Genomic DNA, 10,260 nt, shown 5'->3' on the forward strand with positions numbered 1-10,260 from the left:
AGTATTTTTTGATTTATCTGGATATATATTTATGTGGATAGAATCGTTTATGTTTGAACCAGCATTATTAATGTTAAGCGATAGGGGCCACCACAAAATTCTTCATCATACAGATAGTCAATGTATGCCCTCTGCTGATAAAATGAAACAAATTATTGCGTCTAAAGTGATAAATGAAGCCCAAGGAATGTGGGGACTCGGAAACTGCTTCCGAGGACTTTGTATTACGTGTCGCGTGTCTTTGGCGCAGTGAGCTGACTGAGCTCTATATAATGATAGACTCGTGCAAAAGTCTCCTTCGGCAATACGAGTTGGCTACTACAACACGTTTTTGTTGCAACAAAACCAAGAAAAGATTTGGCAGTACTGGTATGTATAGTACTAATACTAGAATTTTGAGGTCATCAATTTATAAATTATCGTCGACTTTATTTGTGGAATTTGCAATATACGGCAGATAACATTGACCTTGGTCTGAATAATTCTTGATACCATGCTCAGCCTCATCCAATATTTGTAAATTGATTATTGATTATTGGTTTGTAAATTGAGTAATTGTTTATTGATTGTCACTCTTCACCAGACTTCTATATACCCTATGACGTCACGGCGAACGAGTTGTACTTTGCCGAATAAGTTAATATTCAACACACACAGCAGCGTATGTTTACGCCAGAGCACGTTGTAAACTTACACAAAAACTTCGCTCATAAAGGCGGAAATGGCCATGGATTGCCCTTATATTAATTTTATGGCAATCTACATCATTTCTGCTAGCTTTTTAGGCACAAATTCTGGCCGTGGAGTCACGCATTGGAAGCTGAACGAGCAAGGCAGTAGCATAGTTGAAGGCAACGAGAGTGACAGGAATTATGTCAAAACTGACCCGGTATTTGCCTTATTGATTGAACATTATCCACCTAAGACAGCTCCTGCAAGAAGGCCTAAATCGGGAAAGAATAAATCGAGCAAGAAAGCATCTCCAGCAAATCATTTAAGGTGCGTTTTCACGACAGAAATCGCGTTTACAGCGCCGTGTCGGCAGTGACTTAGTTAATAATTATAAATATTCAACTGTGTTTCTTGGGCATATTGGATGCCCCGTTTATTATTATTGCCCTCTGGGAAAACAGCTCTTATCCAATCTTCCATCAAACGTTTTGATTAGGAAATAAGGACTTTATAATCGTAATTTATTCTATTGTGAGAAAGTTTCAAGAGGATCATGAAAGAATAAAACTTGCTTCTTAGGCATTTTTGTGTTGTTGTAAAATATGTACCTGTCAGACTGTTACATTTGTCATGTACTAACAATATTAAGAGAATTTGGAAGGTTTGAATGCACTTGATGCATTGGAGTGATGAGTAGTTTTAATGCATTGTAATAATTTAATTTTAATCTCTGCTCACATGCAACAATGGTTTTTTTTATGTTTAGGCTTAGGCTACTTTGTTTACAACCCTTCAGCTGTACATTAGTATGTCTGATAACCTACTTATTACTTATTATTTTTGTGAATGCTCTGAATGATATTTCCTACAGTACCAGGCATTAAACTTAGTGTACTGCTTATTCGCGTTTATAGTGGCTTTGGACTTTCAACTTAAGATAACAAAAGTCTTTATTTGCGTATGATATTCACTCATCTACGGAACCCAATTATAGGCAGTACAAAATTATCTTGTTTCAATTTGATATCTGAGGATATTACTGTAGCATTTATATCAATAGGTTACACCTTTGCAACTATGTTGTGGATTTCTACACAATGAAGATGATAATTATTTTTCTTTGCTGCAGTTCACCCACAATGACAGGTCCACCAGCATATGAAATATTCCAATCGTCAACATTCCACTGTGGTGATCCTGTCAATGAAACAATGTACGACAGCCTACTTGGAATAGCCAGGAGAAAAACCCACCCATTGTTTGAAGAACCAGAAGTCTCCATGATCTTTAAAAAGAGTGAACTTGACCAGCTAGATATGAAGGCGATTGAAGAAAATTTACAGAACTCTTTAGAGGAGGTAAAATAAATAAAATGCATTTGCTTGAGAAAGACAATCTTCTACATCTTTGTGTATTTTTAGAGTCCCATGTCTGTTGTGGTATGCAATCAAATTGGAAACTATTTGAGAATGAAAGGCAACACATACCATGCTATTGAGTGTTTCAGAAAAGCATTGTATACCATGCCAAATAATGCAGACATTCTTCTTAACCTTGCAAGAGTATTGTATAACTTGAAGTACCTTGATGATGCGATCTATCTTACCAGAAGGTCATTGGAAATGCAGCCAGCCAACCTAAACTGTTGGCTACAGCATTTCACTTTGGGTGAAATTCTCAAAGCAAGCGGGGAGAGGAAGGAGGCAGCAATTCATTTCAGAAATGCATTGGATCTCAACCCATCCTTTCAACCTGCCGAGATTCAGCTGCAAGAATTGGGTACGGTTGTCGATGAGTCATTCGACTTTTATACATATTTAATCATCGGCCTTCTTGTCATTGTCGTGTTGTTTTGGTTGTACATAACTAGCCCAGGGAAAGAGCAAAGTAGCCAAAGCAAATCAAATATCCGTCCTCGGATAATACCTGGACCTGTTAGAAGATCAATCAATCGGCGACTGTAATAGGGGGTGACATGGTTTGTTGTCGAGGTTAGCAAGAGCTGGCAATTTGCTGCCTGTTTCACCAGTAGCTAAATAGATTTGAGATGACCTCTTTAGCAGAAGGGAAGTTTCAAAAGAATATATTTATTTGACATATATAACTTTTTACTTGGTAAGGCAGAAAAAGATTTGGAAGAAAGAAATTATTTACTGTCTAAAGATATTATTTTATGATAGAGCAAGTACTCAGTTCTTCAAATTTTATCAGATGCAGTGAACAGTGCAACAAATTCAGCTCTTGGTAATTTTATGCACCTATCCGTTTACAAGAATGCAGTCGCACTTTCTTAGAATCAAGTGTTCGTAATATGCGCCGTACAGTACCACGACAACATGAACTTTGTTGATGTGATTTTGTCTTATTTAATAGTGCTTTTCAAGTTGTGTAAAAATTTTTAGCTTTCACGTAATTTTTTTCAAATTGAAAACAGTCAAATCTGAACAAAAAATGAATTAAAAAAATAAAGTTTTCCAATATTATAAAGCGTTGTGATGGTTGACAATCTCATTTTCTATGATAATTAGCGGATGGGAAATGGATGGGAAATTGAATGACGAAGCCGATAATTACAATAGATTCATAAAAACAAACAAAAGGAATGATTAGTTGAAATCCCACGGGAGTTTAGGACGTCGTTTATGGCCTGTTTCAGCGGCATATTGCATAATTTAACCTTCCGTACTGACCGTACATTAAGTTCTGTTTGAAACGGCCGCCATTATGTACAAGACTACAAGACGGATGAAATATTACTGTGTTAGAGATTTTCCTAACATTAACCTCGATTTTCACTAAGTCAAACTATTAAATCTACATATCTAAATGGTGAACTAGAAGTGTGTTTGCAATATTTCATGTGAAGCTGTTTGTTTTTGCCGTTTATTCAACATAACTACCATCAGCTTGAATTGACTATCAAGCCAGGAATACTCAACACGAAGGCAAGTAAATTTTAACTAAATACAAGTTGCATTTGTTCGGTACTTTTTATTTGAATATTTACAATTATTTATGAAAGTAATTCCTAACAATTAGGCTTCCGTAAGATCGTCATTGAAGTACAAATGTATAGCAGGCAAATAGTGATCTTCATTAATGCTAAGTTGATAAAAGTCTTCACTCTGATCTGCGATTCCATTTTCTACCAAGGTCTTCTTCATGTCAAGATTAACCCCTTTGTATTTCCAGGTGTAGCTGCCTGCATGCAGGTTATAGTTGATATAACGGTCTTGGATCTCTGTCAGGATTTCTTCAGAGCAAACCTGCAAAGGTAAATATATAGTTTTTTTTTAAAAATTATGTAGTGGGAATAACAATGTGGCATCATTTTATTGAATGTAAAGAACTCTTGTGCATTTAGCTACTCTATAATCTCACAGCCCCTATCTCACAGCCTCTATCTTACAGCCTCTATCTCACAGCCTCTGCCTCACAGCCTCTGCAAACAAGCTGTTGACGAGGTTGTTTTTGCATTGGTTATGAAGCAAGATTTACCAACCTGTTTGTTGAATGGCAAAGTTCTAATAACTTTGCATGCAATTCACCTGTAATTTTGTAAGTGTGGTGGTTGCAAAATGCAATATTGGAACAAATTTGTGGTGTGAACTGTGAAACAGCCTCTCCCATAAATCATGGCTGAATTTGGCTCTAAAAGAACCTCATGACAAGTCGATAATGCCAAACCATTTTGCATTGATCCACCTTGCAATGTGCTGAGTGCAAACAACTTGTTTGGATGCTTGTTTTAAAGCTTTGCATTTTTATGCGCATGATAGTGTGATGCTAACCTCTAATACTTGTTCCTGGGAGGTCAAAGTGTTTATTATCCTAATTTTTGTTGTTTTTCCAGACAACCGACCAATACAGAAAGACTCGTCTCTCCACCATGGTCGTCCAAAATCATTGTCCCAGTCTGTTCTTGGGCATTTTGGTGGAATGTGAATGAACCGTCCTCGTGGAGTGTATGGGAACACACAATTAGTTTCTGGGTCAACACAAGTTCGAATCTATATTGAATGTGGTTATAAATGTATGAGATTTGGGGATGCAGCCTGAGGAAGGCATGGATATCGAACCTGATGCTAGGTAGGTCTTGTATCTGTGCATGGCTAGGAGTATACAACAAAACACGGTGCATAATACCTCTTTTGTTTTGCGATCAAACCAATGAGATATATCTTTACCCGCTGCTTCAACGATTGGCTTTAACAGAACATCCCCTGAATAATCATGAAGTTTGAAAGTAAATTTCAGGTTTTTCAGGATTGATATCGGCAATTTAAATGCGGTAGTAACTGCATGCAGTACTTGCTTCGTTTCCATTCGCAGTCACAAACAATAAAGCAGCTTTTCTCTTCTCAATAACAGACTACTTACCTGCGTATTTTTTGCATAACGGGGTAAGATCATACACTTTGCCAAGAAACGAAACCCAAATATCTTTCAGAGTGTTGTGAATGCTGACTTCGTTCGGTGTATAATATTTTGGTCTTCGAGTCGGATTTTCTCCCATATCTTATAAAGAGAAATACAGCGTATTTCTTGTCGAAAATGAAATTGTTTACGATAATTACAAATTTAAAGTTTGGGTTCGTTGTTGCCTAGCAACATGAATCCGGGGGGAGTTCTATATCTGTGGATTAGGCCGTATTCAGGTTCAGCATTTTTCTGCCTCATCCATCACGATTTTCATTTTGAGATAAATGCGAATTACACTGTATCATGAATGGTTAGATCTACAGATTTATGGCTTAAATAATAACAAGGGCGCTATACAAGCATTTGAATATTAATCATCGTCGTCGGCGACAAAACTTTGGGCCTAGTCTTTTCATGCCAAACACGGACACGCGCGCGGAAGGTGTCGACAGTCGACTGTCGATGAAAGTAGAATTTCGGATGGTATCGTCGTGGTATATTATTATTAGTCCACAATAAGAGCCTCTTTAAGCTAATCTCTGGAAGTTACAACTTATTAAATTATAACTCAGAAAGCTACTAATAGTCTAAGTAATAGGGAATGCTGTTGAGTGGAAAAGGACTGAGTGAAATTGAGATTTAGTTCAGCCTTTATACAGCTTAGAGTTAGTAGCTGTTTCTAAGCCTTGCTAGGCTACTAAACTGATCAAACTCTCGGTTCTGTAAGTCGCAAGTTGATTCAATTTTCACTGAAATTAAAACAACAAAAAAAAACACACAAAAACAATAAAAAATACTATAAGAACTACTTAAAAATACTTAGTCTTAGAGCACGTGTACTTCATTATTACGACTGGTTAAGCATTATTTAAGCTCATTGTCTCGCAGCAGGTGCTAGAAAGCTGACCATTCTTTCAAAACCAGGTAAATGCGATGACATCAGAAAACTTCATTGAATAGCATTTCTAAACACATTAAGAATATTGTAAATGTTTATAATTCGGTCGCCCGTTCCGCGGCTTTTCATCGCAGAAATTTGTAAACAACAATTACAAGCAAATACTTGCTAATTGTTGGCGTTGCCTTGATACTTTTGAACAATTGCTGGGTTTCGAAGATATTTGTGTTTTCAAGAAGAGGACAAGTTTTGAACAGTATTTCAAATTACATTTTGTATGCACTTGGATTAAAGTTGAAAGGGGAGATTGTCGGAGTAAGAGGCTTCCGTAAAAGTAGTGGTGTATTCGGACTTGGTGACAATTGGATTATTTGGATATTTCCTTTCATAGTCATAGACATTTCAGCTGAAAATATATTGATTACCAAACCGATGTGACTTTACGATCCAAAGAAAAGTCGTTGCTTTGCAAAGCCGGGGTGCTTCATTTCATCAGTGACCTGACAATAGTAAATGACTGCAGCGAGTATCGGGCATTAGAGGCTGAACTATCATCTTCAAGTTTGAAACTTGGATTTAAACGAAACGACTGAAGAACCGTAAAAATAAATACGTCCATTTAATAATCATTTGACGGTACACCAGATTCGTTTCAATCATTTCTAACAAGTATTGATAGGGAAAACTTGGATCTGGGAGTTTTAACGCGTATGGTAGGTGAAGCTAAATGTCACTGTTGGAATTTAATGAACACAATTAAGAACGTATTGCTTCAAAAATAGTTTATTTGTGAATTTGAGACCGTGCGGACCTCGGGATAAAGAAGATAATGTTCGGTTTACTTCGTTTATTTACAAGACGAAAGGAGGTGTCATCTGAAGTGAGTTCGTCAAACTTGAGCCGTTGTCTGACGACCTGGGACCTTGTCTCGCTCAGTATTGGAGCCACGTTGGGTGCCGGGATCTATGTTGTAACTGGCCAGGTAGCGGGGAGCATCGCAGGCCCAGCCGTCATAGTCTCTTTCACCATTGCGGCCGTTGCTTCAGTCTTGTCTGGTTTATGCTATGCAGAGTTCGGTGCTCGCGTTCCACACACAACTGGGTCAGCGTACACGTACAGTTACGTGACGGTAGGTGAATTCGCTGCGTTCGTGATTGGTTGGAACTTAATCCTAGAGTACATGATTGGCACGGCTGCAGACGCAAGAGCGCTCAGCGGTTGCTTTGATTACGTCATCGGACACGCGATACGCAACTTCACCCTCTCCCACATTGGCACATTTCATATTCCTACCATCGGGGATACGTACCTGGACTTCTTATCCTGTATCCTCACACTAGCAGTGACCGGGGTTCTAGCCTCGGGGGTTAAACAGTCCTCGGTGTTCAGTACTGTATGTAATGTCGTTAATCTTGCCGTTGTTGGGTTCATCATAATCGCCGGTGCCTTCTACGTTAAACGTGAAAACTGGAGTGTTAAATCAGGATTTTTCCCGTACGGTGTCTCTGGTGTTTTAGGCGGGGCTGCGACATGTTTCTACGCGTTTGTCGGTTTCGATATTATAGCTACGACGGGACAAGAAACGAGGAATCCACAACACTCTATACCTTTAGCAATTATGATAAGTCTCTTTATCGTGTTTATGTGTTATTTCAGTGTTTCCTCGATTATAACCCTGATGTTGCCCTATTATAAGCTGGATAAGCTATCCCCAATTCCCAACGCCTTTGCGCAGCGTGGTCTGCACACAGCAACGTATATTGTCGGCGTCGGAGCAGTTTGTGGCCTTTCCTCAAGCCTCATGGGCTCCCTGTTTCCGCTACCGAGAATAATTTACGCGATGGCAAATGATGGTCTGTTGTTTGAGTCGTTCAGAAAAATCAGCAGTCGCAGTGATATTCCTTTTGTCGCAACAATTTATCCCGGAATCCTAACATCGATTCTTGCTCTAGTTTTTAACTTGGATGAGTTGGTTGAAATGATGTCCATAGGAACACTTCTTGCTTATACCCTAGTGTCCCTATGTGTTTTAATACTTAGATATCAACCGAACACCCACCTGAGTCCCGGGGATTCCCTCTCAAGTGGTAGTTTTGACTTTGGCGAACTTGCCCTGAACGATAACGTAGACTTTGAGAAAAGATCATCCAAAACGACAGAAAAATTGGAAACGAACGGAGTGGAAAGAAGGAGCAAAAATATCGTTAATCCGAGAAAAAGTGAAGTCGCTTCTATAAACGGTATTGATAAGGATTTTGTGGAAAATGTGTACCACAAAAATGAAAAAAGTACATTTATGGATGGTAGTTCTAATTTGAGTTCGCTCGTCATGGACAGTGTTAGTATGTCTAAAAAGAATGGAAAGAGTTTATATACTGATGACCAGGTATCCGCAGAAAGGACAGTTCTCAGTGAAAGTGATTATCAAAATGAGTCAGTTTATTTCTCATTTCCAACGGAGAAGACTGGCCGCATAGTATGCTGGGCGTCGCTGTTGCTGTGTATTTCATCGTCTGCATTCTTCGCCCTCATAGTCCACGCTATAGACTTCATATTACACAAGAACATTGTGGTTATCGCCCTCACTTTAATCGTGGGATTTTTATCCATCATCTGTATCGGAGTCATCGCTGCAATGCCGCAAAACACAACCAGGTTATCCTTCAATGTTCCTTGTGTCCCAGGAATTCCTATTTTGGCGATATTTTTCAATACATTTCTCATGATCAAGTTGTCACGAGTAACGTGGTTACGATTTATCGTTTGGATGATTTTAGGTAAGGAATATTATCATTGTTATCATAAGATAAAGCTCAAAAACTAGCAGCTCTGCTTGTTAGAAAGATAGCTAGACTAAAACTTCTAACATTAGTATAACATTAAGCGATCCATTGATCCCAAAATGACATTTTATTCCTTCTTTTAAATCTAGGTCTGGCTATTTACTTTCTTTATGGTTTACGACACAGCTTTGTTGGATTACAATTGAAAATGAGAGCTCACATGGAACTAGAGCAAAGACCGTGTGTCCTGTCAAAAAATCTTTGTCAATTTGATTATGATATGGACGTGATACCAGCTCATCGCGAGCAAGACGGGGGGAAATCTTCACCGATTAGTCCCATCTTCTGGTCCAGCTTACAGAAGTACCATTTCTTCGCTAGCGATTATGATGAAAAGGACGCCAATCATGAGATGCATTAATATATTAATTTGGCTTGATAACCGTTACAACAAATGTGGCTAAAGATGTAATCGTGTAGCATTTGTGATGCCTTGACACTGCGAGATACTCTATCATCCCGTGGATAGCAACTGCATTGCAACTACTGACTCTTTTCTATAATTACAAGTTCTGGTAATGCTGATAAACCCAGCTTATTAGTTTGGCAAGATTTCAAAACCATGAATACCTTTGACCATGAGATAAAATTGTGTGACAAACCGCAAGACAACGAGACAGAGATAGACATGGACTGTCCTGTAGTGTAGTGCATTATTCTATACAAATTATTAATACAATTCTAAATTTATAAACTGGTGCAATGAGCTGTAACAGCCTAGCAGGAATAAAAATTTACGTTCTGTCCCTGTGGGGGTATCGTATGATATGATACTACTGCTTTCACTATTCCTCTATTATCCATTTCTACCGCTATAAAACCCGGCTATTTTCCACGTAGGGTTGTTCCTGCATGGTTTTGGTTTAGCGTTGTACATGCCTGCGAAACTCATGTAGTTAAAAGTTTTGTCCATATTACCACACGGATACGTTATGGGAGGTATACTATACTTCTTCTTCGACCCGTTGTTCAAATAATTTAGCCAAAACATTTCAATCTCTAGCGGATAACTACCGTGTAGGGCCAGAAAATTACTGCAAATATCTTGGTAGTACTTTAGCATTTTGTCCTCCGCAGCAAGGTCATGATGTACCCTACGGTCTCCGAAGTATGTCACCCCCGGAATGTTGTTTATCCACATGGACATCGCCTGATCACCGTATGGGTGGCACATGAGTGTCTTGTTTTCTTCACGTAGAAACCGCTGTGCAAGATCATTGCTTACTATCACAAAGCCCTCGTCCACTCGGATGCCACCTGTAGTGGGAAGAATGATTGAATATAGATTTAAAACTATATACTAACAGGTACTTTTGTCAGTTTCAATGTATTATGTTGTTTTTTTTACCTGGTGGACTACAATGAACATGACCCCAGTACAATTTCTTCTTCGGCCGATACGGCAACTCGAGCAAAAGTCTATCC

The 10,260-nt window shown here is 38.6% G+C and overlaps 4 protein-coding genes across 4 annotated transcripts; 2 read left to right on the top strand and 2 right to left on the bottom strand.

Annotated features, from left to right (window-relative positions):
• Nucleotides 1-84: 84 nt before the first annotated feature.
• LOC114544044 (tetratricopeptide repeat protein 17-like) lies at nucleotides 85-3,145 on the top strand. The gene is made up of 3 exons (XM_028562796.1): nucleotides 85-999; nucleotides 1,802-2,030; nucleotides 2,094-3,145. Exons 1-3 carry the CDS (start codon nucleotides 722-724, stop codon nucleotides 2,634-2,636), a joined length of 1,050 nt encoding a protein of 349 aa, XP_028418597.1. The 5' UTR covers nucleotides 85-721; the 3' UTR covers nucleotides 2,637-3,145.
• A 411-nt stretch (nucleotides 3,146-3,556) lies between these two features.
• LOC114544045 (cytochrome b5 domain-containing protein 1-like) lies at nucleotides 3,557-5,270 on the bottom strand. Its single transcript, XM_028562797.1, has 4 exons — nucleotides 5,053-5,270; nucleotides 4,819-4,895; nucleotides 4,464-4,682; nucleotides 3,557-3,938 (listed from the first exon to the last, which is right to left on the bottom strand). The coding sequence occupies exons 1-4, from the start codon at nucleotides 5,186-5,188 to the stop codon at nucleotides 3,708-3,710; spliced, it is 663 nt and encodes a 220-aa protein (XP_028418598.1). The 5' UTR covers nucleotides 5,189-5,270; the 3' UTR covers nucleotides 3,557-3,707.
• Nucleotides 5,271-5,923: 653 nt separating this feature from the next.
• LOC114544043 (high affinity cationic amino acid transporter 1-like) lies at nucleotides 5,924-9,340 on the top strand. Its single transcript, XM_028562795.1, has 2 exons — nucleotides 5,924-8,769; nucleotides 8,925-9,340. The coding sequence occupies exons 1-2, from the start codon at nucleotides 6,822-6,824 to the stop codon at nucleotides 9,194-9,196; spliced, it is 2,220 nt and encodes a 739-aa protein (XP_028418596.1). The 5' UTR covers nucleotides 5,924-6,821; the 3' UTR covers nucleotides 9,197-9,340.
• Nucleotides 9,341-9,572: 232 nt separating this feature from the next.
• LOC114544046 lies at nucleotides 9,573-10,253 on the bottom strand (the record flags this gene model as incomplete). Its single annotated transcript, XM_028562798.1, has 2 exons — nucleotides 9,573-10,092; nucleotides 10,184-10,253. Coding segments are annotated over 2 exons (531 nt in total), but the record flags the coding sequence as incomplete, so codon positions are not given.
• Nucleotides 10,254-10,260: the final 7 nt, after the last annotated feature.

The sequence above is a fragment of the Dendronephthya gigantea genome, unplaced genomic scaffold (genome assembly GCF_004324835.1).
Source record: "Dendronephthya gigantea isolate DGI-Jeju-01 unplaced genomic scaffold, DenGig_1.0 000625F, whole genome shotgun sequence".
NCBI lineage: Eukaryota > Metazoa > Cnidaria > Anthozoa > Malacalcyonacea > Nephtheidae > Dendronephthya > Dendronephthya gigantea.

Excerpts from the sequence above, each read along its gene's own strand:
- LOC114544043 (XM_028562795.1), top strand. The coding sequence starts at position 6,822 with ATGTTCGGTTTACTTCGTTTATTTACAAGACGAAAGGAGGTGTCATCT. Across the intron at positions 8,770-8,924 it reads TATCGTTTGGATGATTTTAG|GTCTGGCTATTTACTTTCTT; the intron begins GTAAGGAATATT and ends TTTTAAATCTAG.
- LOC114544044 (XM_028562796.1), top strand. The coding sequence starts at position 722 with ATGGCCATGGATTGCCCTTATATTAATTTTATGGCAATCTACATCATT. Across the intron at positions 1,000-1,801 it reads TCTCCAGCAAATCATTTAAG|TTCACCCACAATGACAGGTC; the intron begins GTGCGTTTTCAC and ends TCTTTGCTGCAG. Across the intron at positions 2,031-2,093 it reads TACAGAACTCTTTAGAGGAG|AGTCCCATGTCTGTTGTGGT; the intron begins GTAAAATAAATA and ends GTGTATTTTTAG.
- LOC114544045 (XM_028562797.1), bottom strand. The coding sequence starts at position 5,188 with ATGGGAGAAAATCCGACTCGAAGACCAAAATATTATACACCGAACGAA. Across the intron at positions 4,683-4,818 it reads TTGATCGCAAAACAAAAGAG|ATTCGAACTTGTGTTGACCC; the intron begins GTATTATGCACC and ends CATTCAATATAG. Across the intron at positions 3,939-4,463 it reads CCCAGGAACAAGTATTAGAG|GTTTGCTCTGAAGAAATCCT; the intron begins GTTAGCATCACA and ends TTACCTTTGCAG.